Here is a 27902-nt window from a genome sequence, read left to right as displayed (position 1 = left end):
AGCAATACGTCGCAAGCCTTGGGAATAGCATAGACAAATGGATAATCAGACTAGACAAAATGAAATTCATATATTCATATACGCTATCATAGCAAAACTAACCGACTATAGCCAGCAGACTCGCCCTATAGACCAAGCCGGGAGATATTATATCAAAAGAAGACTGATATATCTCAATAATAATACCCCCGCCACCAAACAGCCATGCAAGCCGCAACAACCAAATCCAGCATTTTAATGCCCTCATCCTCAATAACCAACTTCCCCAGTTTCGCACTCTTCCCCCTTAACCCACCACCAGCAGGCTCCCTCGCAAGCGAAAAGTCCAAGCGATCCTCATCGGACTCATGATCTAAATCCCCGCCACTGCTATTACTCGTACTGCGGTGCGAATGCGACTGAGAAGTGGAGTGATGTTGACTATGGCGCGCGAAGCGGTGCGCATGCATAGAGGTTCTGCGGAGGATGGTTGAAGGGCTGAAGTTTGGACGTGAGTCTGCTGGGGGCGAGGACGGGAGAGGTGGGGTGTTTGGGCCAGGGCCTGAGTGTGCGCGCGGCCGGGCGTAGGTGTTTGGGTTTAGGAGTTGGGTGAGAGGGTTGCGCTTTGCGGCTGCGTGGCTGTTGTTGGAGAGGGATGTATGGAGGGATTCTTCGTAGGAGTTGGGGTTGTTGTCGTTTGGGTAGTCGTTTGCGCGGGGGATGGTCGGGGTTTGAAGTTGGCTTTGGGTGAAGGGGGAAATGTGGTTCGGGTGCGGTTTGTGGACTGCGTGGTGGGCGTGCGAGTGGAGGTTTGCTGCTTGGAAGGGGGTGTTGAAGCGGAGCTCGGCGACAGTTACGGCGGGGGGTGCTTCTGTTTCACCGTTTGTAGGGATGAAGCCACCGGGTGTTGGGATCATGTGTTTGCACTTGAGACTTCGGCCGTTCACGCTGGTTGTGAAGGTACATGTGCCATTCCAAGGAGAAGTGAAGACGTAGTAGCCGCTTTTTAGCTTGGAGGATGGGCCATCTGGGTTAAAGCCGTTGCTAAAATCTGTGCCAGCGGAGTCGTCGAATGGCTTCGACACGCAGAGCTGGCGGCGGAATTTTCGTGGGCCGGTTGACTGCTCCTTTGACTGCTCGGTGGCTAAGGTTTGAGGAATGGCAGAGTTGTGTAGGCGTCCAATCCCTGTCGGAATATTGACCGCTAGGTTGGATAATGAAGGCATCTCATTGGAGCCTGCGAACCTGTTATACCCCGGCGTGGAGATCTCGATATCGACGGTATTGCGGTCCATTCGTGGGGTTGATATAGTTGCCACATTCCATTGTGTACCGGACGTGGGATCGCGTCGGATGAGCGTGATATGAAAGCCAGCATTGCTAGGAGGGTTTCCATTTGAGTTTCTATGGCGGTTGGGAGATTGCCCCGGACTTCCTAATGGTGATCCGGGACGGTTATGCGAGGAACGCGGCCGCAATTGTGGTCTAGTAGAGTCAAGGCTATGACGGCCAGCCGACAGCGCCTCGTACTTTGCCTCATACTTTTCCTTCCAGTTCTCTCCCCGACTTTGCAATTGTTCGGCAAACGCGCTCCATCGGGATGTCCTCTTAGACGGGTCCTCGCCTGCTGGAGAATTGGCCCATGACTCTTCACCAGGCGGCAAGGAAGGTAAAGGTCGCCAGCGAATACCGCTCTTACCACCAGACTCTCCTGATACACCTCCAGACATATGTATATTAGCCACTGGAGTTCCAGAGAAAGATACATTTTCCGCAGTAACCTGCGGCATGGGGATTGGCCGTGGAGGCAAGGTGGGAGAAGCAGCGGCATGTGGCATAGAGATTGGCCGTGGTGGTAAGGTCGGCGAAGCAGCAGCATGCGGCATAAAGACCGGACGTGGTGGCAAGGCAGGAGAGGCAGGTTTATCTTGCAACACAGGGATCGGACGTGATGGCAAGGCAGTGGTATCTTGCTGAGGCGTTGCTGGCGAACGCTCGGGGTTGGGATCACCTCCTCCACCAACTGGTTTCCGGCGCACATTGTTCAGCCGCGCGAACTCGTGTTGTACAGGGCTATCGCCGCCCGCTTTCTCGAGGTGTTCCTTTCGCAATTGGGCCTCCTCTGCGCGCTCTTCTTCCACTTCCTGGAGCAGGGTATCATCGTCGGGAGTAGCGACATGGAGATAGTAAAGAGAGGCATTGATTGCCTCAGCAGAGACACTAGATTTGGTCGGTGGTTTGAGAGGCGAGAGAAAAATGTCTGCACATATAAATAGCAGTTAGTTATGGTTTGTTTTTTGGGGTTGTTAAAGCATGGTAACGCGCAACTATGGGGGTTTGAAGACCAAAAGAAAGAGAGCATAGTCTCAACATGGGATTGACCCATACCTTTGCTTCCTGGCACACGCACAATGTACAGAGAGAGTGGTTCGTGCTTCTCGTGGGTAGGATTGCGCGGATAGGCGGGGGGATTTGATGCGATAGTGGTAACCGACGACAGTGATCGTGCCTCAACGGGGCCCTGAGGGATGGTAGACATTGCGGACAAGCCCGCGATCCACCCCGACAAGGAACGCAGGTGAATTATAGAAAGACTGGGGTTATGTTGGGGTTGAGGTTGACAAATAAACAATGGGTCTCTCGGCAGTGGGCGGAGTTGGTCATGCCGCCGAGGAAGAAGGGCCTGGTGTTTTCTGTTTTCTCTTCTTTTCTGCGTTCTCTTTTCTGTTCATCCAATGAGGTGAAGTTACACAGGCGAGAAACAAAGGAATGCAAGGGCAAAGGACAAGGATATAGAATGCTGCCTATCGTGGCGCAGTATGCGCGGGCAGCAACCCTTGGGCTCCGATTACGTTGGGATCTACTATCTATAACAACCTACAATATTACAATATAGATGGAATCTGCGGTCACCAACACAATTGACGCTGGCAATTACCGCTGTTGGGGCTATGAATGGCTGTCAATCCCCCGAAGACCCCGTGACTGAAAGAAATTCACCAAAGGCCGCACTTTCCACCAACTTCCATCTCATCCCATGACGACTATGTTACAGCAACATCCAAATTTATATTTTGCGCCCAATCTAAGCCCTTCTAACCCTAACAACCTTTCCTCGGTTCCAACGCCAAACGAAACAGCCACCTCTGTGACTCCTGCGCACGCGCTCTGAGAGCGCCTTTCTTTTTTTAGACAGCTGTCGCCACGTCTTCGTCATCAAGGGATCCTCACTTCGCCCTCGACGCTTTGCACGCGCATGATATACCCGAGGCCTGGCGCGACAGGACGGTGTGCCTGATCCGGGTGCGGAAGACAACCATACTGGGGCAGCGATGAGTACTTTCTCCGCTTCTACGTCTTCTCGGATGCGCTACTAGGTGTATAGACAAGGTATATCCTATATAGGTCTTCCGTTCAACGAGGGACCATTGTCCTATCAACTGAGAGCGCATAGTAGGTGGGTGCTGGGCACTGTAGTAGGAGGACTATGACTGTAGGGGCACCAAGCCGCGGCGTAAAATGATAAGACGGGCCTGTAGCCGAGAGAGGATGGTGACGTTGCGGGATATTTCAGCCTAGAAGGAATCTTGGACGAGGAAACAGTGACAATGGTTATAGAAGCTGTTGAAGTGGTTAGTGGAATTCTAGGAGACTCGACTCAGGGTTGACCTCATCACTACATAAATATAACTGCTATTGTTCATTGTTCATATATTTGGTATCTTCAGAATAGCTACACGGTCAGAGACAAAAATAAAATGGTGTGATAAAGTGAAAGGAAAAATTGAAGGAATGCAATCCGGAGGCAGTACTCCTAGGGGGTGTCGATACAATAAGAAACTCCATGCTGCAACGCCAGACATTTCCATGTCCATGTCCACGTCCCAAAAAAAATTGATTCAAGTGAGAATCCGTATATCGATATTAGACAACAGTCTCGGATCGTTCGCCCTCTGCAATGACTGGTACACCCAAGCCACGATCCGGGCTCTGTAAAACAAGCTGTTCATGACGTCGTGCCCGCAGGAAATCACTGACCGCACGGATTAAGATGAACCAGCCAACAATCATAAGAATATATGAAATCCATTCACTGGTGCTGATGCCAGAGATGGCGCCGTTCCCTCCATTACCCCCACCCTCACCAACCGAATTAGGGTCGAAGTTGTGGCTGTTGGGGTCAGGTGGAGGAACATATTCGGAGCCTCCACCCTCGGAGCCGGAACTGTCGCTGCTGCCGCCTTTCATGTAGAAGCCGTATTGAACAAGAGTAAGACCGAGACCCGCTCGGCTGCCGTTCTTTGCGGCATGGGTGGTGTGAAGAAGATAGGTCAGCAAGAAGCCAACGAGCTGGAATGACATTGAGATCATGGCGTTCCAGATAAATGAGAAAACAGATCCAACAGGCAATCCATCGACATAGACCTCGTCGGACGAGATACCAGGAGCTACAATGGTGGTCTCCCAATATGGCGGTGTCGCATCAGCTGCGGCTTCTTCGTATGACTATAAGATATCAATAAACAAGTCTTTCTTTTTGGGTCAAAAATATCAATGATCAACTTACAGGAGGAAGATCATCATTCTTCTCACCCCGTTCAGGCTTGGCAGCAAGATTGGCAAAGACTCCATCATTCGATGAGGCGATCTGCCGACTCCCTCCCGAAGCCGGGGTCGTAAAACTTGGTAATAGCGTCGGCCGCCTGAGAAGCCCTGATTGAATCTGATCCTGCGGATCGCCTCTCGAGTCCGACGAAGAGGCCGTGGTGGTAGGGCCGTTATCCGGGGGAGCACGGAAGTCGGAGTCTGCTCGCATCAAGCGCTGTCGGTCATCCGGCTCATTATCATCATCGGACCCGTCTTCGTCGCCAAAAGCATCGGCGAGTGTCTGTTCGTCATCGTCGTGTTGCGGATCGTTGTGTAATAGCCGCCTTGACGATCGTGACGACGAGCGGGATCCGGAACGGAAAGACGAAGGTGAAGAGTTGCTATGTTCAGGTCGCGCGTTCAGCGGATAGGAATGTGGTCCTTCCTCTTCATCCTGGGCATTCACCTAGACAGTAGCGGTCAGTACGTTGCCGAGGGATCCCATCCAAGGGGCTTGTTCTGATAGGGGATCAGCGGGGGGGGGATTGGGTACCCGTGAATAGCGCTGCGAGCTCATGGCGAGCTGAGCGGGAAGCGACCCTGAATAGAATCAGAAAGGAAATTGAGACAGGAATAACTTAGGGCGAAAAGAAAAAAAATGATATAATGAGAGTACAAGGGGATGGCAAAATGACGGGGTCGACGAGAAGGCAACAGGAATGGATGTGGCTGTTGATGCCTGATGCGCCAGGCCAAAATAGACTGTTCCGGTCTTTGCCTCAACTTCCATGAGGAAGATCCTTCCCCTAGACCACAATTATCGTGTCATATCGCTTGTCCACCATGGCCAAAGCACCTGTGAGTATCTTACCCAACATCTGAATTATCCCAACATCATCGACAAGCCCCCCGATGCTCAATCCCAAACAAATCTCCTAACAAATCATCCAGGCCCTTAACCCGCGCTCCCTCCAAAGTCGCCTCACCCACATCCTCAAGCATTGGCCTTCCGACGCAGTCCGCCCGGCTTCAGTCTCCGTCCAAGCCTATATCGAATCCCGTCTCAAGTCCGCAGACAAGTCCGGCCCAGCAATTTCCGAGTCCTCCGTGAATGCACTTGAATCGCTGCTGAACAACCGCTACGCGCGTAAATATCCTATGCCAGAGAAGCTGCGTCGGCCAGCTAGTAACCCAGACCACTATGACAATGTCGTCCGTGAGTTTGCAGAGGCACCGAACCGCGATTGGTTTGGCCGGTTACGGAAGAGACTAGCTGGTATTATCCGCTTGACGTGATGCTTTTCGTCTTGCTGTTATGTATAGACTTTTGGTTCTTTGACGTTGGAAAACTTGGGAACACTTGGGAAAACTTGATGTATTATTGTCTCACTGGATTTGGGTCAGCATTATGGGGTTTTTATATGATGGGTTGCATGACATGTACCAATACCTTTGCTCTTTTTTTGTTTATTGTACAACTAGTATTATCCTTTCTACTCAAATGTATGATTTTTTGTCAGAGCAACGCTCCTCTTGATGCATATCCAGGATATGTCCTTAATTTGAAACAATCTAACTCCTAATGTCTATATACAAAACGCTTAAAGAATCGTACAGTGTACATGCGAATTTACAGCATGGGCTTCAGGTCGTCGGCGACCTTGAAGGGAGCATCGGTCTTGGCCTTGATCTCGTCAACGGTGACACCGTCGGCGATCTCAATAAGAGTCAGGCCGCTGGTAGTGTCAACGTCGAAGACACCGAGCTCAGTGATGATACGGCTGACGCAGGCAGGGCCGGTCAGAGGGAACTCGCAGGTCTTGACAATCTTGGGGTTACCCTTCTTGTCGGTGTGCTCCATGGTCACGACGACCCGGGTGGCGGAGGGGTTGGAGACCAAGTCCATGGCACCGCCGAAGCCCTTAATCTTACCGGGGACCATCCCTGTGAGAGAATGTTAGTTATATGCATAAACGAAGGAATTGCGGGAAAACGTACAGTTGGCCAAGTCACCCTTGGCGCTGACCTGCATGGCACCAAGGACGGTCATGTCGATACGACCGGCGCGGATCATAGCGAAGGACTCGTCACTGCCGAAGCAGCTGGCACCGGCCTTGAGAGTGACAGTCTCCTTGCCGGCGTTGATGACATCGGGGTCCTCCTCACCCTTCTTGGGGTAAGGACCGAGACCGAGAACACCGTTCTCAGACTGCAGGACAACCTCGATGGAGGGGTCGACGAAGTTGGAAGCAAGGACGGGCATACCAATACCGAGGTTGGCGTACATGCCGTTCTTGAACTCCTTAGCGGCACGGCGGACGATACGCTCGCGCTTGCTGGCGGTCTCACCCTTACCAAGAGCAGCGGCATCAGCACCGTCCTCCTTGGCGTAGGTATACTTCTCAATCTGCGTGGGGAAAGTGCTCTGGATGACACGCTTGACGTAGATACCGGGCAGGTGGACGGCAGCGGGATCAATCTCGCCGGGCTCGACGATGTGCTCAGCCTCGACGATGGTCATCTTGGCGTTACGGCCCATGGCGCCGTTGAAGTTGTTGGCTGTGTGACGGAACAAGCAGTTACCAAGTCTGTCGGCCTTCCATGCCTTGACGAAAGCGTAGTCAGCCTTGATTGCCTCCTCCATGATGTAGCTCTTGCCGTTGAACACCTTGGTGTCGCGGGGCTCGCTGTACTTTGCGACTGTGCCGTCGGGGTTGTGTCGCAGGGGCACCTGACCGAACTGCACCACGGTACCGAAGGCGGCAGGTGTGTAGAATGCGGGGATACCCGCACCACCGGCACGGCAGCGCTCAGCGAGAGTTCCTTGGGGGCTGAGCTCCAAGTCGATCTGGCCAGTGACGTACATTCTCTCGAAGGTCTTGTTCTCACCAACGTAAGAAGCAATCATCTTCGAGATCTGCTTGGACTCGAGGAGCAGACCGAGACCAGCTCCATCAACACCGGCGTTGTTACTGACCACGGTCAAGTCATTGATAGATGGGTTCTTCAGCACGGCGTCAATCAGCGTGTCAGGCACACCACATAACCCGAATCCACCAGCGAGCAGAGTGGTGCCAGACTTCATGTCCTTGACTGCCGCCTCGGCGGAGGGGTACACCTTGTTGATATCACTGCGGCGGACACTGCTAGAGAATGCGCGGGCAATGAAACGTTGGTGCTGGTAAAAGGCAAGACATTGTCAGTCTCCACGACTCAAAAATGACTATAGGGCAGATCACTTACCTGGGCAGGGTTGGAGAACTGACGCGCGAGGCGCAAACATGTTGCCACTTGGGAAGGCATAGTGAACGACTTTTAGATGAGAGATTATACTAAAGAATCCCAAGTCCACATCAAGGTGTAAAAAGATCAAACGCCTGTGGTAGCGGCAATAGCCACTTCTTATATTCCCGCACGGCAGTGTGAGCGGTATCGTACCCGAGTGATATTCGTTTCCCCGGAAATGTGGATTCCCGGCTCTCTCCCGCCTACTATGAACCGCCCCGATTTCAATACATTTAACCCCCGGAGCCTCTGAACTTATTGACTAACTATTGGAAATATCCCAGGGAAATTACTGCAAAATTATACACACATCGCATTCTTTTTTTGATACTCATTATCTTCGGAACCTTCATCGGCGGATCGACTTCTTTTCGCCGCTGCCGAAATCACAGCCGATCCGTATCCGATTACCGCGGCCGCGGCTTGTGGAAATCGGGAGTGCTAAGTCAGCTTAATAATATGGTCACCTGATGTTTTCCAAGGTTTACCCGGGACAACAACCAATTAAAGGAGCAGGACGGAGTACTCCGTACTCCGTAGAAGATCAATAATAGAGAGAAAGATCAATTCGACTATCTTACTCTAAAAGTACTCCATGGTATCTTCAGCCTATGTACATGCTGGATAACAAAAACATTTCACACCTCGCAATGCAGTAATATCCACGTGCAGACATAAGATAATCGAGAATAGAATTCATGCAATCATGTTATCATGCTGTCCAAAGTGCTGTGCCACACAGTAAGAAATTAAGTCGGACGGGTCGATTTCATTTCGTCAACACTCTTGCGTTTTAGAGGGTTGACAGCGGCCGAATCGAGGGGCGCGGCATTGGAATCTACCAAGACTGCTCCGAGTCAGTCGCCGGACGAGGCCATGCTGTGGTCTCCGGGTCGGATACTGTGTTTCCCGTACCTGGAGTTCCATTGATGCCTGCCGCTTCCTCATATGATGGGGGTTCCATATTCACGTCTGGCGCAGGGCTGGTAGGCTGAACACCCTCCATGGAGGTGGTTTGTTCTAGACCGGCAAAGTCGGACATGTCAGATACCTCACGGCAGACCGGATTTGCCAAACGGTCTTTCATGCTATCGTTGACGTAAACAAGGAAATATGGGGTCGGAGGATTGCTGGTCGAGTCGTTCTTGAAGATCTCATCCACGTTCTGGACTTCGGTGACGTACTCGTCATTGTATTTGCGCCATATCTTCTTGTCAAAGTCGAAGATGTAGATATAGTAATGGCCGAATGAGACCGAGCCATGATGCACAAAAACGGCGTACAGTCGATATGGGAGGTTCTGGAAATCGGCAAATTGGCTAGAAATCATGGTCTGCGTATCCTGAATTTCTTGGTCGACAGCTATAGAAAAAGTCAACACGTCTGTTTCAAGTGAAGTAGCAACGTTAGAACTCTTACCTCGCAGATCGGTCTCTGCCTTGTGGGCAAGAGACTCGAGTCCGTCCAGCAACTCCGTGCTAGCCACAGCATTTATGGAATCGGACCTGAACTCCGCTCCGGTCTCAGTGTCGTTCTCAGTGTCGTTCTCATTGCCGGTCTCAATGTAGTTCTCGGTGTCTTTCTCATTGCCGGTCTCAATGTCGTTCTCAATGTCGCTTTCGATGTCGTTCTCAATAGAGTTCACATCTTGTAGTGCGGTTTTAACTCTACGGAACAATGTTGCAACATCGACACCGGTACCCTCCTGCAGAAAAGAAATATGTTAGCCGTGTAGACATTGACTGAGAATATTCGATACCTTTGTCCTGAGAAGCTCTTCTCGGCGAGCCTCGAGCCTTTTCAGAGACGCCTTCCACTCCCAGCATTGAGTTCGTCGATCCACAACATCCGGGTTCTTGGTGTCCATGTATCGATCCATGTAGATCGTTTCAAGCAACCCGAGATGGTTTGTAGATTTGAACGAACATTTCTTCACAGGATCAAACTGAACCCGTTGCACCTGGATCTGGAGAACAGGCGGAAGTTGGCTGATGGAAGCGAATTGCTCGGCCACCGAGTTTTCCACGCTGATCTTTTGAATATCAAATGCCCCATCGATGGCATCGTAGATGTTTCTAGATCCGTGAGCAACATCAACCTTGATGTCACACCATCGTTCGTCCTTCGAACGTGTACCTTTATCGGTGGAGATGTAAGAGCGGGTTTGGCCGTAGAACAAGCTGATGAGAAGGTTAAAATAGGTACATTCGTGGACGGCTTTCATGACTTACTCTTTGACCTGGTCAAGCTGTTCACCGTCACTGCCAATGCCTCGAGGCTTGATGGCGCACTGGCTTTGGAACAGAACGTTGTTGATGACTTCTGTCACATCCTGTTGGGCACCAATTTCCACCTCCTCCTTCAATTGCTTTTCCCGATCAACTTGCGGGACGTTGCGAGGAGGGACGGGAGGTGGTAGTATTTCCGATGCACTGTCGTCTAGGTCGAGATTCATGTCCTGGGGAGATCCTGCCTCTGCTTGATCCGACATTTGGTCCAAGTCTGGGGGGTTGTTCTCCTTGTCCTCAATAAAGAGTCCAGGTGCATCCTCCATGCTATTATCCGAGACCAATGTTATATCGCTTCCGTTATCGCTGGCAGTCGCGTTTCGAATAGGTACGGGATCAGTTTGGACAGAAGATGAAGCGGGCTCCATCTGACCACCGAGAAGGGACTGTGGAGGCCCAAGGGGCCCTAGAACAGGAGCATCGTTGATTTCACCAAGAATATCGGATCTAGTAGCAGTGATCGTCGATCGACGACGCATTGCCGCCTCATTGCTTGGGCTAATCAGGGTCAACCGAGCAAGTTCCTGGCCGGGAGTAACCGAGATCTGGGATGAGGTGATCATGCTACGAAACAAAGTCCGGAGCTCATTTAGGACTGCCAAGGACAGGGTCAGTTTGAGAGATAGAGTCATCGGCACTGTCAAAGTAACTTACATCGCTGAGATCGCTCGACCTCCTTCTTCGTCACCTTTCGCGATCCCACTTGTTTATTTGCGAGGTTTTCCTCGTCATTCAAATCCACCTGGAAGCGTTCAAAATCCAAGACCAACTCACGGAAAGGACGGACGGAGAAGTAGAACTGCAGCAGACTGTTCAAATAGCATGTATTGCCGATGTTCTGTAGTCCGACTGGCCAATCTTTCATGCTTCTGTCAGGTTCATTGGAGATACCTGCCATATTCCTCAACGTAGAGCTGTCCAGTTGTTTGGCAATAATTGTCAGAGCTTGATTGTATCTCTCGGCATCCCCTGGGTTTTCATCGATGCAGATAGTATATGCGGCTATGATTGCCCCATCGTCGGCAGTTCGATCAGGGATTTGAAGTAGACGATAGGCATCACCAATGTCCATTTCACCAGCAATCATCTCTCCAGTATTGATGAAGTGATTCAATGCGACCGATTTGCGGGACTCGGCAATGAGTGCCACGGCGCGTTTCGCCAGTTCTTTGGTAAGTGGGTTGTCATTGACCTAATTGATAACAATATTAGCCCCCTCCGACTCACAAATGAAGCGATCGAGAAACATACCTTTGCGGTGTACATGGTCATGACAAAATCATCCGGGGTCTGATCCTCAACTCCCAATAAGACATTCGCTTGTTCAACAGTAGAAACACCTATTGTCAAAATTAGCACACATTAAAGTCTAGAAATAACATGACTGGGTCAACACACGCTCTTCTGATGCCGCTTTAATGCGTGCACTTCCCCTAGAGTCGCCAATCCGCCACAATTGCTGACGTGCTTCAGTCTCTTGCGTTGTAGAGCTGAGGAAGGCATAGAATTTGCCAATGATGCTGTCATCAGTGAGGTTTGGATCATCGAAGTGGAGATTAAAGTATTGATACGCGACGACGACATCCTCAACGGTGTACTTCCCTTGTTCATAGGCTCCCTGGACGGCTATGTCAATGATTTCCTTGTCTTGGGCACCACGCAGAAAGCCGACAGCATTGAGAGCAGACAAGTACAACGAGGTCCTGCCAGGATCGACTGAGATCTGTCGATTGTATGCTTCGACCACAGTCGACGAGGACATATCCTCCATCACCCCCAGGTCTTCATAGAAACTAAAGAAACATGTGTCAGATCTAGTCCTATCAATTTGAATATAGGGTGTACGAACGGAGCATGAGCCATCTCAAATTCCTTATAACGAATAGCTTTCGGATCTGGAGCGGGAATTAGTTCGGATTTCCTAGGGCCAAAGGGGCACAATGTACACACAGTCTTGCGCTTCTAGAGCGCAGGAAATAACGGGGATGGCGGAAGAAGGAAGATCGGGAATCTGGCTTCCTTTTCTCTCTGAAGCTGGTCTGAAATATATCAGGACCAGTAATTCATGCAGCAAGTCGTCGAGAAAGAGACGCAATGTGTCCTGGTAAGGTTTTTCGGCGACAGACGTCGGTTTAGGCGGGTGCCATGCCCCAGTATCCTGAGTCAATTCGTCAGCGACAAAGACAAAACAACAACAGTGAACGATATGAGAAAACAATATCTTGATAACGAACCTTATCATACACAAACTCAAGAAATTCAAGTAATTCCTTACAAGGAGCACCTTCCACGCCGAAAGAGTGCATGAACCTCTTATTGACAGAGGAAATGGGCTTGCTGCGTTGTGGGTTTCGTAAGGCATTGGTAATGTACAGACGAAGATTATCCAATACATTGATCGGCTGTGGATCACCCATGCCTTCCATGGACTCAGCATACGCTGCAGTGGCCTCTTGGGCTCGTTTCCGCAATAACTCTCTATCGGTCATCAAGCGGATGAATTCCGAGCTCAAAATCGGTGAAAGAATTCGCAAAGACACCATAGCTGAGCATGAGATGTAGGAACATTGGTAGTGATACGTCTCCGCAATCTGCCCCTTGGGAGTTTCTTCTGGTAACGCAAGGCCATGCTTCTGCCGTCCTGATTTGTAGACCAAATGATGCAAGTGTTTCCCCTGGTTCTGACCGAATGCGCCCATGTGGCTGGTGTAGTTGACCACCGCCTGAAGATGATAACGGCACTTTGTGCATATGGCTGAGACCTTGGACGATGTACCTGGCCTTCTCCGGTGCTCTGCCTCTGACATGAAGGTCTGGTCTTCTTTCAAGACATATTCGTGTCGACATGCTTCTGGTGATATGAATCCAGGTAAGCCTTTGTAGCCTTGTGGATAAATGGGTGGAGTTTCTGAGAGGAGATTACGGCCTGTGTCTGGATCGTGTGCTGGATCATACAGCTGGACATCATAAATGAGACGCGGCGCAGTCTTTCCTGTATGATTGATAGAAAATATTGTAAGCATTCGCTCGAGTTATATTCCGGATTTGCTGGTCCGAGCTCTTACCGGCCTTCTGTACAGACGCCATGAAGTACTGTGTTCGGGCCTGTAGGCCTCACACAGTTTGAATATGCGCTTTGATGCTTTATGATTCTTCTCAAAGGTTAATTCTTATCGAAGCTCAGAAAAGCACGCAAGTCAACAGCTCAGCTGTGATGACAATATTGTCAAATGATGAAATCGCCACTGTATGGTATGCGGGGAGCCCACTGCACTTGGCAGCAAGCACTGGCAAGCTTTGGAACTCTCTCCTCCACGAACTTGACAGTTTTGAGATCAAGACCCACTCTTAGAAAGCAGTAAGCAGTATCTAAGGGGATTCCCGATGATAGCAAATGAATCAAAATGTTCAATATGAAAGAGGCATCAACATAACCATGTAGAGCTCCGTTGGGTGGGCGGTGGCGGTCAGGTATGGCAGAAAGCCGACTTCCAAAATCCTATCGCCAACCACATCTCATACCGCAAGCAGTCCATCCCTGCTATCAGCACACACACCATGGCGCACCACGACGAAGAAGATAACACCTATCACCCCAAGGATGCCATTTCGGCAGCCCTGAAGGCCACCGCGCTGACCGGAACCGTCGGTCTCTTCGCAGCCGCTGTGCAGAACACGCTCACCAAACAGAATGTCGGAACTCTGGGTGTCTTCGTCCGTGGCGGTGGCATCATTACTACCTTTGGTATGGGCTTTTTTACCTATAAGTGATGGATCAATTGCTAAATTAGACATGTTAAAGCGGCCATGGGTGGTACCTATGAGTTCATTAAGAGCGCTTCGGCCAACCTGCGTGAGAAGGAGGATCACTACAACGTCGCTCTGGGTGGCTTCTTCTCCGGTGCCATTCTCGGTCTCCGAGGTAGGTCCTTGAAGTGAATTGAATCTATGGTTATGTATTTGGAGCTAATCGGGTTTACCTCAGTCCGCACACTCCCCGCTGTGCTCGGATATGGTGTCGCCCTTTCCACCGCCATGGCCGCCTTCGAGTACACCGGTGGCACCCTGTTTGGATACCAGTCAGATCCATCGGTGGACGAGTTCGATCGCCGGACAGCGTTGCGCACGGCATTCCAGACTTCCGCAGAGCAGACCATCAAGGAGTTGGGTGAAGGACGTGGTATGTGCTTCTTATCCCGGTAGCGATATTGTCTACCGATACTAATTCCACTAGGTATCTACGGCCCCGGCTACGAAGAGAGACGCCGGGAGCGTCTCAAGGCGAATTACGGCATTGAGGTTCCCACATCCCCAGTTCCTGCATCATAAGCCTACATTCTTCCCAGTCCGCCTTTTTCCATTGCTTTGTGTAAATTATCCCCCCATATCACGCTGCCTACCGTACGGACAATCCCATCCGATTTGGTTTTCTTTAGTCTCCAGGAAATTCAAAACAATACACATTCAAGATTGGACCAACAATTGAGCAGTTCTGGGTATACTTGCTGGAAGTGACTACCAGTGTAGTACCTAGTCCAGGCCACTCAATCAAATCTAGACTACAAGACCCGTAGGATCATTCGCATGGAACTCAACAAGTCTTACGGAGGAATCTAGAAGTAGATATCCATGGATGTACCACTCTGGTGTTCAATAATAACACTCTAAAATGAGGGGGTATCCCCGGACCACCCGGGAGCCAATGACAGTGCAGGTATATCAAACAAGTGGAGGACTTCGAGATGTTTCCAGGCTAAAAGGGACAAATGTAGTATAAGATCATAATGAATCGTGGCTATCTACAAAACATGTTAATCAGTATATTAAGGTCACCTTCGAGCATAGTTACCCTATGCTTGGACTATGTAGGTGCAATTGTATTTCTCAATTTATCTCCCGTCTTCATAATAGATAATTTTGCATCAGTTCAATAGAACGAAATGAATCGAAGAAGCAATCGTCTTATACGCTTATTTGGTGAGCTTTGGCATTTGATTTTGCACAAATGGCTCATATGATGTCGAACGCCACATTTTCTCGGCCGGGGGGGAACTTTACCCACTTTTGTCTGCGAGTACATAGATGCACCATCTAATCTATGTAGTCAATCTGGAGGACTTCAGTTGGGATTACAGTCTTGAACATAGGATAATACCTAAGCTGTTATTATTAGCTGCTCAAATCTCAATGAATCTGAAATATGAAAAATACATCTCAGTATTTTCCTGGCTTGGTATTGCTAAATTAGAGCCGGCCTCGGAGTTACCTCGATGTCGATTTTCTGTGCGTCATGGTTTACATAAAATGAAAATTCAGCTTGGCGCTTTATTTTGTATACTCGTTGTCTCTTTATTGACTAATGATTATGGATCCATCCAGTTAAGAGCGTATAATGGATATCTGCACTCTCGAATAAACTATCATACCTTGTTCCTTACCATATGACATTGAGTTCTGTGTTATATTGTACCTCTGGATATTGGAACCTTATATATCACCTGACGTGCATACATCGCACGTGATGCCAAGCAACAGCCCACTCTCGACCTCGGGGCCCGGACGAAATCCACTCACAATATGTAACAGCCAGATAAGAAAGTCTCGACAGTACCCAAATGAAGATGTAGTATTCCGAATGAGCCGGGGAGAACATGTCAAAGTCGCTGCCCTTGATCTGTCCTTCTCCCCAGATCCAAACGTCATGCACTGTTCATCACTAGATGATCAGGGGAAGGGTACCTCCCCTTTATTTTTCTTCTCCTATATTGTATGAGCCACAGATCGAGTGGATCTTGTGCACGAGAGGATCGCAATAATAATCTTATTCCAATAGTCTTGCTCGTTCTGTTCAGGGGCGGAGTCCCTCAGCCACTTCTCGTATAGGCAGCCATATAAAAGGGAAGTATACAAGTCCCCCGTTGCTATTTACAGTATAGGAACCAGAATGAATGGAAACACTGTAAAGACGGCTTTGAATTCCGATCCAGTACGTCAACCACGAAGATATAGAGAACGAGAAGTCAAATGGCTTTTTCCCCCTCTCTTTTCTCCCGGTCGTCCCGAAAGCCTAGTTTCTTCCAAGGTCGTCACCATCTTGCATCTCGTAGACGTCATCGTCAGAATTTCCTTTCCCTTTAATTCCCCAGCTCTGCCCTGTATCGGCAGCCCAATCTCTTGATCTTCTCCTTTTTTTTCCAACCGAGTGGGGCGAATCTCATGCTGCCAGTACCTCCCCCGCATACAATTGCTCCGTTCGCCAGGTAACCAGAAACGACGCCACTTTAGGCCTGTGAACTCTTGGAGCTATTATCCTTGACTATCCCGATTATCCTGATTATCTTGATTATCCCATTTTTTCCTTTCTTTAATTTTTTACTTCCAACTTTCGGCCAAATTTCGATCCTTTGCTTCGCTACCTATCCCGAGACACCTGCATAAACCATAATACCCCACGTTCCCGCAGATATGGCGATGGCCGCGCGGCCACAGACGCCCTCACAGGATGCATACATGGTCCCGCAAATTGATCCCGGGGCTTTGAGTCGCGGGTACGGCCCGCGCTCGACTCTGTCGCGACCGAATTCATTCGCCGGCACATCAGCATACCAGTACAGCTCCGGCGCCCTCGAGTCGTCGCAGGTTCCCCACAACCCCCGTTTCAAGGAGGACTTTGATACCGCCAGCCACCGCAGCTCGGCGTTCGATCGCCCTGGAGTGCAGCGCTCTGTCTCCACCATGTCGCACGTGCAATCCTCGAGCCCGTCCCGTTCGAGCACCCTGCGGAAGAAGGCCTCGCTGAGTAAGAAGGGGAGCTTGCGGCGCAGTGGGAGCCGGAGGAGCATGCGCGCCGGCAGTGTGAGGAGTCTGAGCTTGGGCGATCGCGAAAAGTATCACACCGATGGTGCGGAGGATGTCAATAGTGCTTTCCTGACTCCGGTCCCTACTAATGGGAACCCGACCGAGGTGCTGGCGAATCGGTTTGGAGGTGGGCTTTTACTCTTGTCCATGCGCGGGTTAGGGAGACTTTGCTAACTAGGATTTGTAGCTTGGCGCAAGCTTCTGAAGGACTTGATTCTCTTTTTTAAGGAGGTGCAGAAATCTTACGAAACTAGAGCGAAGCTGTTCCTATCCGCTTCGAGCGTTGTTAATAACCAGACTCTTCCACCGGGCTTGCTTCAGCCAGGTGGTCTGGCCGATGCGACGGAGATCCTCCAGAATTTCCACCGCCAGGGTTATACTGAGGCCAATAAGGCTGTCGAGGTGGAAGTCGAGGTGATCAGCCAATTGACTGGTCTCCGCAGCGATCTCCAGAAGAAGACCAAGGAGATCAAGAGTCTCTCGGCTGATTTCAAGAATACCGTCGACAAGGAAGTCGACGGCACGCGCAAAGCCGTACGGAACTTGCAAGAGGCTCTTGGGCTTGTCGATACCGATGCCTCTGCGACATCGGGCAAAGGTGATCCATTCATCCTGCGCCTGGGCGTGGAGAAGCAGGTCGAGAAACAGATCGAGGAGGAGAACTACTTGCATCGGGTTTGTGATAACTTTGTCTATCTTAGTTGCTTGTCTAATGTTGCTTCTATAGGCATTCTTGAACCTAGAGAACTCTGGTCGTGAACTAGAGGGGATTGTCGTGAGCGAGATCCAGAAGGCATACAATGCGTACGCTAGTATCCTCCGACGCGAAGCCAATGAAGCTCTTGATACCGTTGAGAAGCTCCAGGCGGGTCCGATCTCCATGCCCCAGGATTTCGAGTGGAACCAGTTTGTTGCCGACACAGAAGAACTTGTCGATCCTCGGATTCCTCTCCGGGATGTAGAAAGCATCACATACCCTGGCAAGGATCATCCAGCAGCTGCTGAAGTCCGAGCTGGTATGTTGGAGCGCAAGAGCAAGTATCTCAAGAGTTATACTCCTGGCTGGTGAGTACCATTTTCTTTACCGTGCGGTTTGAAGCCATTATCTAATCAACTCTAGGTATGTGTTGTCGCCAACACATCTCCACGAGTTCAAGTCGGCGGATCGTGTGGCATGGCAGACGCCTGTCATGTCTCTCTATCTTCCAGAGCAGAAACTCGGCTCCCACTCACAGGAAGACTCAAGCTCCCACAAGTTTATGCTGAAGGGTCGACAGACTGGCGCAATGCACCGAGGCCACTCGTGGGTCTTCCGCGCCGAATCTCACGAGACCATGATGTCCTGGTATGAAGATATCGAAGGCTTGATTGGCATGACAGGAGAGGCGCGAAACGCCTTTGTCCGGCAGCATGTCCGCAGCGTGAGTGGCAGGTCGGTGAATGAGGTGATGGAGGACGACGAAGCCGATCGCACTCCATACGCCGCGGAGTCTGCGGTCATGACTCACGACCGACCCACATCCTCTCGCCAAGCTGGAGGCGCGTTCCCCAGCGACGTCCAACTTGACCGAAACCTCCAAGCGCCCCTGTCACCTTCCAGCGGGGACAGCTCCGCTGGCAGAGATATGCTAGGGGCTGCCGGGTCCCTCCCCGATGGGTCCAGTGCCTTTAATGACAGCTTGCGACCAGTAGGTAGCGGCGACGGACGCAATTCCTACCAAAGCTACAGATCCAACGACGGGACCGATGAAAGGTCTCGCCCTGATAGTAACCAACACGATAGCTACTACGGTGACTGGATCGGACCGTCCGTGGCAGTGGCTAAGAAGAGGCAGAGCCAGCAGCTGGAACCCCCGAATCGGGATGACCGCGATATTCGGTCCGATGGAGATCAAGCTTCCCTTGCTGCCGTCTCGGGTGTCGGTATCGCTAACCGTCGCGATCAGTCGGCTCCTGCCCAGATTGACCGTCGGGAGAGTGTCTCTACGGCGCCCACCAACACCAATGCGACTGAATTTACGACCCATACCAACCCTACTTCGGTAGATGATCACGAAGTCGACCTTCCTAAGATCCAGACCGTCGGTCTTGGGAATGGTCCTATCCACCAAGGTCTCGAATCAGACAGTGTAGCCAAGATTCCAATTCTGCTGCGTTCGAATACAGACAACTCCGTTGCTCTGGATATGAAGATGCCAGGCCGTTATCCTCGTACCAATGTGGCAGCATAGGGTCCCCGCCCTTTCTATCTTCATCTCCACATTTGTCCTTTCATCTTTCTTACCCCATTTCTTCTATTTCTCTTTGATGTTCTCTTTTATCTGTACATGTCCCACTCCTCGCCCCTTACACAACTCGTCCGTTCCAAGGCGTTTTGGTCCTCTCGTTAGGACTGTTTCCACACCGGATCAGTCTCTCGCACAGCATAAAAGTCATGCTGCATCGGCGTTCGTTTTACAGACAGGGTGTGGCGCAATGGATGTTTTGTTTTTGTTTATTGTTCCGCGGATTTATTCTTGATTCCCAATGCTGGGTACTCAGCACCCTTTTCTTTCGTTTCGTTTCCCGGTAGGACTTATTGTTTGAGGTTTTTTATTGAAGTGAGGGGGTCTTTTTCTTATTAAAGATGCATACGAAGAGTTGTTTGTATTTGCAGCCCATGATCCAGTTTACTTATTAGTAGTCCCTTTGGTATTTTAGTAGTCCTGATAAAGTTCTCTAGGTAACGGCAGAGAAAGGCTTAAATAGTGCGAATAACTTTTCCATGTATAACCTTTGAATGGATACAGTCTTTCGAAAGGTTACAGGCCGTGGCAATTTAGTAACTTAAATACGTCGTGCAGCCAGTCATGAGTGCAGATGTCCATTCGTGTATGTTGGTGCGCAGGAGGTGAGAGGAGCGATAAGAACGATAAGGCTGGTCTGTATGGTCAGGAGCTACATTGATGTACATATCTAGGCAGTACATAAATCATAGTCTAGTTTGTGATATTTCTTTGGGAATGAAAGAGCGGATTGATATCTACATTACCCCCTAACAGCTTCGTTCCTTCCCCCGTGATATTTCCATAGCTGTATACACCAGGTCCTAACTATATGCCGGGGCGGTGACGGGTTTTGCCCGAGGTGTTCAAGTACATATCAGAATTCTGTATTTTCTTCTCTCCATGATATTTCCCCAAGAGTCTTTGTAGGATCCGGAATCCAAAGAACAACACTTCTTCCGCTCCCTTCTACCTTCACCTCCCCCGTCTCCCATCGTTCGTCTTTGTACAACGTATCTCGGCGCTCCATCGAGCCCGCAATCATGGGTACGTTCTCGCGCGTCCTCTGGATTATTACACTTTGCTTTTTCGTATCTTTGTATTACTCGTTTGTTACTCTCATCTGCCTGGTACACTCGAAGGGTCCCCGGTCAATTTCAGCCCTTCATCCAATCACCGTCTCAGGTCTCCCCCCAAGCGTTGAACCTTGACGCCTGGTACTTTCATTTTCCCCCGCTTCTTCTCCTTTTCCTATTTCTTCCTATCCTTTGGTTTCTTGAGATTCTCCGCTGACAGCCTCATCCGCCCAGCCGACGTCTATCGACCATACCAAGTAAGTTTGCCGCGAGCCCCGTGTTCCTTTTTGTCTTCCTATTCCCCAGCGACTCTACAAAACATTCCAATCTGTGCGCATGGCTCGCAGCTCTATACCAGAGGTCGCTATCGCCGGCGTGTGGTCAGTGCGGGGGGTGGAAACCGCCATGTCTACTTGATCAGATATCTCTGCCGGATCTGGAGATCAGTGGGCCACAAGGCGGAAGCACATTACTATCACGTTATGTGATTCTGAAAATTAATTGTGATGTGTGCACAAACACCCTGTGCCAGTGGCCCTAAGCTCCTACTCCGGAGGTCCTCAGTGTATCCGAGACAAACTCCCCCAGAGCTAGTGGTCACATGACCCACGCCGCAGACGACCCCCCTCGGAGTTGCGACTTCCACATAGCGACTGCCGTCTGAACACGTCTTTTGCTCCGTCCCATCTCTTTTTCATCAATTTTATACGTTATAATATTGCCCCGCTTTTGCGACCGTCGTTGCTATCTACTTTTTGTTCATGTCTGACCAGATCCAGCGTGAGAGGTCTCGCTCACCCCGTCGCCGCTCTTCTCGCAGTCCCCCCCGACGCGCCCGTCGTTCGTACTCCCCCCGGAGTCGCTCCCGCAGCCGTGGTGACCGTGAGGAATACCGCCGTCCCGAACGCCGTTCCAGATCTCCCTTGAGTGCTTCCGGAGCAGCAACCGGACCCCCAGGATCAGGCTCTCCTTTCGGTGGACGCAGTGGATATACCCCCGCTCGATTCGAGGATCGTGCCGCCAAGGAGAATATGATGCAGACCGTTCGCGATTCGTCCCAGCAAGACCGCCGGGTCTATGTCGGCAACCTTTCGTATGATGTCAAGTGGCATCATCTTAAGGATTTTATGAGACAGGGTGAGCAGGGGTTGCGCATTAGAATTTGGTGATTTGTTGGAACGATTGAAGCTAACCATGGTTGCGCCTTGTTTTTTACAGCTGGAGAAGTTCTCTTTGCAGATGTTTTGCTTCTTCCTAATGGAATGTCGAAGGTGGGCGCTTATATGTAGAGGGGCTAGTTCCTTCTATTTCCCCGATCTTTCTCGTGGTTTGTATAGGGTTGACGGGTGGACCTTGGCTGTCCTGATTTGTAGGGATGCGGGTGAGTTTCTCGTCTTTCTTCAAATTGACGTTCTAGCTGACATGTGTACCAGGATTGTGGAATATGCAACCAGGGACCAAGCACAAAACGCCGTGAATACGCTCAGCAACCAGAGCCTGATGGGTCGCCTTGTTTATGTTCGTGAGGTATGTCTTCACAAGCTCCATGGTGTTGCGATTAGTACTGACTTTTCCCCAGGACCGTGAATCCGAGCCCCGTTTCGTTGGTGGTCCCCCACGCGGTGATTTCGGCCCCGGTGCCCGAGGTGGATTCGGTGGTGGTGGCTTCGGAGGCCCCCAAGGTGGTGCTGGTGGCGGTGGCCGCCAGATTTATGTCTCAAACGTTTGTGCCCTCTTTTTACCCCCGTTATGCTAAGTTCTGCAGGCTTTGTTGACAGTTCGGTATAGCTTCCTTTCAACGTTGGCTGGCAAGACTTGAAGGATCTGTTCCGTTCAGCAGGTAAGTGCGGATCTTTGGACTTGGATTCCTACTTTTTCCTAGTGTGAGGTGAATTGACCCGGACTCCGTATTACAGCCCAGCAAGGTGCCGTTATCCGTGCCGATGTGCACACCGACCCTACCGGACGCCCCAAGGGCTCCGGCATCGTTGCTTTTGAGTCTCCTGATGATGCGCGTAACGCCATTGCGCAGTTCAACGGATACGATTGGCAGGGTCGTCCCCTTGAAGTTCGCGAAGATCGGTTCGCTGGTGGTGGCCCCGGCTTCGGTGGTCGTGGTGGCTTTGGCGGTGGCTTTGGCGGTCGTGGCGGCTTCGGCGGTCCTATGGGTCGTGGAGGCTTCGGTGGTCGCGGAGGCTTTGGCGGTGGCTTCGCTGGACGCGGCGGCTTTGGCGGCTCCCCTGGTAGCCACGGTGGTTTCCCCGGTGCCGGTGGATTTGAGCACGGTGGTGCTCCTCCTGTTCCCTCCGGACCCCCCAACCCTTTCACTGATTATGCCACTTCCAACGGTGACAAGAGCGCTGTCATCTATGTTCGCAACGTAAGTTTTGGGATGCGCGATAGGCAACATATGGAATGCTAACTTCAATTAGTTGCCCTGGTCTACTTGCAATGATGACCTGGTTGATCTGTTCTCCACCATCGGTAAAGTTGAACGCGCTGAAATTCAGTACGAGCCTAACGGCCGCTCCCGCGGTACTGGTGTGGTTCAATTTGACACCGCTGATACTGCTGAAACTGCAATTGGTACGTTGCATTTGTATCGTGACTGCCAATCCATATACTAATATTCATCCCTCACAGCTAAATTCTCCGGCTACCAGTACGGTGGTCGTCCCCTGGGCATCACCTTCGTGAAGTACATGAACGCTGGCCCAGGTCCCGAAGAGATGATGGAAGGCCAAGAGTCGACCGTCGGTTTGACCCAGGACCAGATCATGTAAAGCACTTTCGTCCTTGTTTTACCTAGTCACTTTCTTTGACAGGGGGGCGTCTGGCTTTTTTTTCGCAATGTCTTGTTCATGATTCCCTTATTCCCATTTCAGTTCTTTCGTGGCTTCGTCCTCGCAAAATGGGGTTCGAGTGCCTATTTGGGCTGATCAATTGTTTCCAAAATGGAATGAGCATTTTCTTCCACTTATGTTTCGTAGGTTTGCTAGTCTTTATCCTTTGAAAATCGTATCTATCTTAGCATAGTTTGTCTAACTGCCCAGGCTTTCGTATCCATCGTGGTCGTACTTGTCCTTGTCGCCGTTCGTTTATGTGCCTTCGCTTTCTTTTATCGTATCTATTCTGGTTTACATATATATTTCTGGGTCACGTACGGTGGTCATTTCGAGGTATCTCCTCGGTTTGCTTTGCTGCATTCAAGTCCTCGGCAGATCTAAATATTTACGATCTACGTACAATGTCTGCTACAGTTGGACTCATTGCTATCACAGGCATACTATTAGTATGTAGTTATGATCCCACTTTGAATAATATTATGGTTGAAGGATGGTCTGAGGAAGTTTCATCTTGTATCTTTTGTATGTATATCCCATACAAAAGGTACATATGTCCGAAGCCGAGAATCAGACTCAATCATTAGCTCGATATAAATCAAGTATACCGTCCAGTTTACACACATATATAGCAATCCAAATAGACAGACATCAAGTATAATACTATACATATGTAGATTCTGCAATACACCAGATCCATCTCGATCTTATACTACAACGCACGGACCAACCCCAATCCATCTCCAACAATCACATCTACTCCGTATCTCCCCATTGCACCACCCAAGCACACTCAAACCATGTCCTACCTCGCCCGCGCTCTCCCCAAAAGGGTCCTCGCCCCCTCCGTGGCCCAATCCCTCCGCCAAACCCGAGGACTAAGCACAACAACTCTCCAAACCACACCAAGCACCCGCACCACGCAACTCACACCCCGAACAAACAAACCCCGACAACTCCGCCACCGAAGCTACCACTCAGACCTCCACGCTCGGCTCCCAGACCACTCATACACAAACTCCCAAACCGCAATCCTAACCTCCGCGCTCGCCCACGTCCCCACGCACGGCTTCTCAGCCACGGCACTAACCCTCGGCGCGCGGGACGCCGGCTTCCTCGACGTCTCGGTGCAGCTCCTCCCCCGCGGCGAATTCGACCTCATCCTCTTCTGGCTTGCTAGTCGTCGGGGTCTGCTGCGCGGTAAGGTCGAGGAGGGCGGGTTATTCCGGCGCATTGCGGCGGAGAAGGGGAAAGATGTTCATGAGCTTTCTGTTGAGGAGCGCGTGCGGGGACTGCTTTTGGAGAGGTTGAGGATGAATGCGGATGTTAGGGATGTTTGGCAGGATGTGAGTTTTTTTTTCCTTCTTCCTTTCCTTCCTTGGATATATATAGAAGGAGGAAGGACATGATTTGGAGATCTCCCATGCTAATCTATTTCTCTACCTAGGCTCTCGCGCAAATGTCGCTCTTGGCTAATATTCCCCTCTCTCTTACCGAACTGCATGCCCTTGCTTCGGATATCCTTACTCTTTCCGGTGATGACACTGTTGATGCTACTTGGTACACGCGCCGTCTGGCCGTGTCGGCTATCTATGCCAGTGCTGAGGTTGTCATGACCCGTGACCCGACGCCGGATCTCGTGGAGACGGCGGCGTTCGTAGAGCGTCGCTTTGATGATCGGAAGGCGCTTGCTGATAAGATTACTGGCATTGGACAGTGTGCTGGGTTTGGGTGGAATACTGCTATTGGGCTGGGGCGAAGCTGGGGGTTGAAGATCTGAGGTATCTTCATTCTTAGTATATATGGCTAGTCCCATACTCAGGTCATTCACTGAAGCAGGCTTTGCTCGGTGGGAGATAGATTTGTACTTTTATTCCAACTATGTTATTATTGTAAACTACTCCATTCTTGTCAGCAAATAGACTCTATTGTGTTATTCTAGGATCCGGTCCTCGCTGATGTCCTCGCAAATATCCATGCCATGCAAAATAACTAGAGACATAGCCTACCATGTCCCAATCTGTTCACCCGAACAGCCGCGCTTGATGCCAAAAAACAACCTGAAACAAGCCAAAAAGTATATCTAATCATGAAAAAAAAAGGAATTAAACAGATCGAGAAGTAACGCTCACTGCAGGGAGACATTCTGCACCGCCTCCTCTACACTGAGATGCACATGGTCGTCGCCAGCACCGTCGGCTGGGACATCTGTCTTGTCTGCAGTAACCTCGATCGGCGAAATCACCAATGTGGGGGACTTTGGCGAGAACGGATCTGAAAGAACGCTGTGCTCTGGTGACTGTGACAGCTCTTGCTGAGCAAGCACGGTGGTGTTTTCAGCAGTTTCACGCTCCTTCGATGGACTAACACTGCTGGCCCCGCTCTCGACCGAGTCACTCTGTCCATGCTGGGGTTTGCCACGTCCCCAACGGCGCGCTTTTGGCGGAAGTGGAGCCTGGCCATGTCGGCTTGTTCCCGCTGCTGGGACGGGTCGGTGGTGACTTGATGAAGGTGTGTTATGGCTGGAACGGCGTGGTGGCGGGAGGGCCGGGGGTGGGTTTGATACAGATCGTCGCGGTGGACCTGAAGTTGTGAGAGTGGAACCTGAGCCGGAGTCGCGATCACTGCTATGTGTCTGTAGTGGTGGTGTGCTGGCGGTGATAATGGTGGTGGGACTGACTTCGATGCCTTCGGGGATGGTGTTCCTGTCACTGCTTGTGCCAGCAGAGTGGTGCTCATCTTCATCCACGGCCATACGGCGCCCGCGCCAGCGTCGAGATTTCGGTGGTTCTGGCTTGACCTTTGGTGGTCGGATTATTGGCGTCTCGTCACTGAGAGCGGCGACAGGGACTCCATCTTTGCGGCTGGGGGTGATTATGCCTGGTTTTTCGTGGTGTGCTGCAACGGCCTGAACGCTCAGTGAAGATGCGGATGCGGGCTCTAGGTTCATGCCGAGCCGGTTGATTAAGCTGTGTTTCCGACTGCCCGGTGTATTAGACGAACTATACGAGTCCGTTCGCGTTGGTGATGCGGTATCAGTTGAGCTAGCGACTGTGCTTGATCGTGAGAGTGTGTGAGAAATGTCGAGTGGTTCGCCGATATCTACGGGTGACGCATGCCGCTCGCCTTGTTCTAGGACAGTCTCAATTGTAGTTGTTGTCTCTTGAGTGGGAGTATCTTGCGTTTCTGCGGCGTCAAGCTGTTCAACATTACGTAGCCAATCCACTGTCGCACACCGGGCGACAAGTCGACGTGTCGTTTCATCGACCTCTTCAAAATGCAGTATTTTCTCGTGTTCTGCGTCGTTCCCATATGAGACTTGTCCCCGAACAAGGACGCTGAGTAGCCCTCGAAGTCCATCACGCTTGTAGTGCGGTGGGTATCGTAGCTGTGTATGAGCTAGAAGCGGGTAAAGAACACGCAGGTAAGTATGCCGCAGAGCGGCGGCCTCCTCGGGTAGATCGAGCAAGTTCCGGATCAATATATCGACCAGAACGTGTAAATCGTTCGTGAAGAAGTACTCATATGTGCTAGGGGTGGTAAATATGAGATAGAGAAGCTTCAATGTAAGCAATTGAAGGGACGTCTCGGCTGCATGTTGTCAGTTGTCAGTCATCGCCTTTATTGAACAGAAGGATCCGTTACCTTCGCGGTTGATAAGAAGAATGATGTTCTCCCCGAATGTCTTATACATCCCACCATATACTGATAGGACCTTGATAACCTTGTTGGTCAAATGACCAGAGGGCCGGCCGTCCACCGGGTTGTGAGCCGAGATCATGAATTGCTCATTCAGAACCAGCTGGTCAATTTGTCAATCCCGTTCTAACCAAAATGAGCCCGAAGAAAGAACTCACCAGCACCCGGATCACGGGGTAATGATACGGGTCGGTAACATCGTAAGAGAGATCTTCGATGATATCAAAGAGACAGCGAATGAAATCGTCATCCACGAGAACTGCACACAAGCCCCATAATCAGCTACCAGCAGCAGGCACACGTGTATCCAAAACGCACCCAAGTCTTCAATTTTGACCCTTTGTATCCTCGACATCTCATACACAAGGTCCATCAACAAACGATGAAGACCCGCGTCGCCGTCCAGATCCGCCCTCCGCATCGCCTGTATGAGCTCGAGGAGCCGCGCAAACGCGCCCTCGTCATTCAGCATCTGAAGCACGACTTCATTCTGTCGTCCGTCAAAGAGGATGAATGACGCAATGAAGTGGAGGGTATCCGGGTCGTCGTCCTGCAGAAGACCGTAGAGAATCTGTCGTCGCACGTAGTCCGCATGTGTGGCGAAGATACTCGATGTAAATAGCTTGTAGGAACAGCGCGAGAAATCTGTTTCCGACCGGAGGTATTCATCTAGGGAAGGGCACGTGTGTTAGTCGTGGTGGAAGGAAAGTTGGGGGCGGACGTGTTTTCGGAGTGTGTCGTTGGGTTTAACATCGCTTCTCGGAGGTCGAAGTGCCATTCACCTTTGTGTTGGGTTGCTAGATCGAGATAGGCTCGGAGAGCGTCGTCGATCTGGTCTTCGGAGTCACAGGGCTTGGAGACGATCGCTTGAAGTTCTGCGAGAACCGGTCAATTGTCATGTCGCATTATCTTGAAAGGAGAAAATAGTGGGCTGAGAACAACGTACCAGTCCAGAACTCAGTCTCCGAGACCTCAGGCTCCATTTCCCACCAGACAGCTCATGCCGGTTTATGTGCCGGCTTG

At 50.7% G+C, this 27902-nt stretch overlaps 10 protein-coding genes across 10 annotated transcripts; 5 read left to right on the top strand and 5 right to left on the bottom strand.

Moving 5' to 3' along the window:
• Positions 1-173: 173 nt before the first annotated feature.
• N7518_010133 (uncharacterized protein) lies at positions 174-2518 on the bottom strand (the record flags this gene model as incomplete). Its single annotated transcript, XM_057191059.1, has 2 exons — positions 174-2239; positions 2368-2518. The coding sequence occupies 2 exons, from the start codon at positions 2516-2518 to the stop codon at positions 174-176; spliced, it is 2217 nt and encodes a 738-aa protein (XP_057037195.1).
• A 1385-nt stretch (positions 2519-3903) lies between these two features.
• N7518_010132 (metal homeostatis BSD2 family protein) lies at positions 3904-5143 on the bottom strand (the record flags this gene model as incomplete). Its single annotated transcript, XM_057191058.1, has 3 exons — positions 3904-4485; positions 4547-5032; positions 5120-5143. The coding sequence occupies 3 exons, from the start codon at positions 5141-5143 to the stop codon at positions 3904-3906; spliced, it is 1092 nt and encodes a 363-aa protein (XP_057037194.1).
• A 266-nt stretch (positions 5144-5409) lies between these two features.
• On the top strand, positions 5410-5862 carry N7518_010131 (ubiquinol-cytochrome c reductase complex assembly factor 2; the record flags this gene model as incomplete). Its single annotated transcript, XM_057191057.1, has 2 exons — positions 5410-5424; positions 5518-5862. The coding sequence occupies 2 exons, from the start codon at positions 5410-5412 to the stop codon at positions 5860-5862; spliced, it is 360 nt and encodes a 119-aa protein (XP_057037193.1).
• Positions 5863-6196: 334 nt separating this feature from the next.
• N7518_010130 (3-oxoacid CoA-transferase) lies at positions 6197-7869 on the bottom strand (the record flags this gene model as incomplete). Its single annotated transcript, XM_057191056.1, has 3 exons — positions 6197-6510; positions 6565-7744; positions 7810-7869. 3 exons carry the CDS (start codon positions 7867-7869, stop codon positions 6197-6199), a joined length of 1554 nt encoding a protein of 517 aa, XP_057037192.1.
• An 820-nt stretch (positions 7870-8689) lies between these two features.
• N7518_010129 (ubiquitin-specific protease UBP2) lies at positions 8690-13162 on the bottom strand (the record flags this gene model as incomplete). Its single annotated transcript, XM_057191055.1, has 10 exons — positions 8690-9213; positions 9271-9556; positions 9611-10031; positions 10083-10734; positions 10794-11331; positions 11391-11479; positions 11538-11932; positions 11989-12034; positions 12090-12297; positions 12374-13162. The coding sequence occupies 10 exons, from the start codon at positions 13160-13162 to the stop codon at positions 8690-8692; spliced, it is 3948 nt and encodes a 1315-aa protein (XP_057037191.1).
• Positions 13163-13697: 535 nt separating this feature from the next.
• On the top strand, positions 13698-14468 carry N7518_010128 (Tim17/Tim22/Tim23/Pmp24 family protein; the record flags this gene model as incomplete). The annotated part of the gene is made up of 4 exons (XM_057191054.1): positions 13698-13884; positions 13942-14061; positions 14125-14319; positions 14374-14468. The coding sequence occupies 4 exons, from the start codon at positions 13698-13700 to the stop codon at positions 14466-14468; spliced, it is 597 nt and encodes a 198-aa protein (XP_057037190.1).
• Positions 14469-16604: 2136 nt separating this feature from the next.
• Positions 16605-19228, top strand: N7518_010127 (SLM1 family PH domain-containing protein; the record flags this gene model as incomplete). The annotated part of the gene is made up of 4 exons (XM_057191053.1): positions 16605-17124; positions 17185-17672; positions 17725-18062; positions 18118-19228. 4 exons carry the CDS (start codon positions 16605-16607, stop codon positions 19226-19228), a joined length of 2457 nt encoding a protein of 818 aa, XP_057037189.1.
• Positions 19229-21098: 1870 nt separating this feature from the next.
• N7518_010126 (uncharacterized protein) lies at positions 21099-23120 on the top strand (the record flags this gene model as incomplete). Its single annotated transcript, XM_057191052.1, has 8 exons — positions 21099-21474; positions 21556-21622; positions 21675-21864; positions 21917-22060; positions 22126-22177; positions 22254-22717; positions 22770-22923; positions 22981-23120. The coding sequence occupies 8 exons, from the start codon at positions 21099-21101 to the stop codon at positions 23118-23120; spliced, it is 1587 nt and encodes a 528-aa protein (XP_057037188.1).
• Positions 23121-23980: 860 nt separating this feature from the next.
• On the top strand, positions 23981-24960 carry N7518_010125 (uncharacterized protein; the record flags this gene model as incomplete). The annotated part of the gene is made up of 2 exons (XM_057191051.1): positions 23981-24526; positions 24628-24960. 2 exons carry the CDS (start codon positions 23981-23983, stop codon positions 24958-24960), a joined length of 879 nt encoding a protein of 292 aa, XP_057037187.1.
• A 348-nt stretch (positions 24961-25308) lies between these two features.
• On the bottom strand, positions 25309-27862 carry N7518_010124 (DUF2013 domain-containing protein; the record flags this gene model as incomplete). Its single annotated transcript, XM_057191050.1, has 6 exons — positions 25309-26771; positions 26826-26982; positions 27038-27138; positions 27198-27548; positions 27662-27754; positions 27826-27862. 6 exons carry the CDS (start codon positions 27860-27862, stop codon positions 25309-25311), a joined length of 2202 nt encoding a protein of 733 aa, XP_057037186.1.
• Positions 27863-27902: the final 40 nt, after the last annotated feature.

The sequence above is a fragment of the Penicillium psychrosexuale genome (genome assembly GCF_028828465.1).
Source record: "Penicillium psychrosexuale strain IBT 29551 chromosome Unknown utg000006l, whole genome shotgun sequence".
In the NCBI taxonomy this organism is placed as follows: Eukaryota; Fungi; Ascomycota; class Eurotiomycetes; order Eurotiales; family Aspergillaceae; genus Penicillium; species Penicillium psychrosexuale.
The sequence above is the reverse complement of the archived record's forward strand: the minus strand, read 5'-3'. Positions and strand labels throughout refer to the sequence as shown.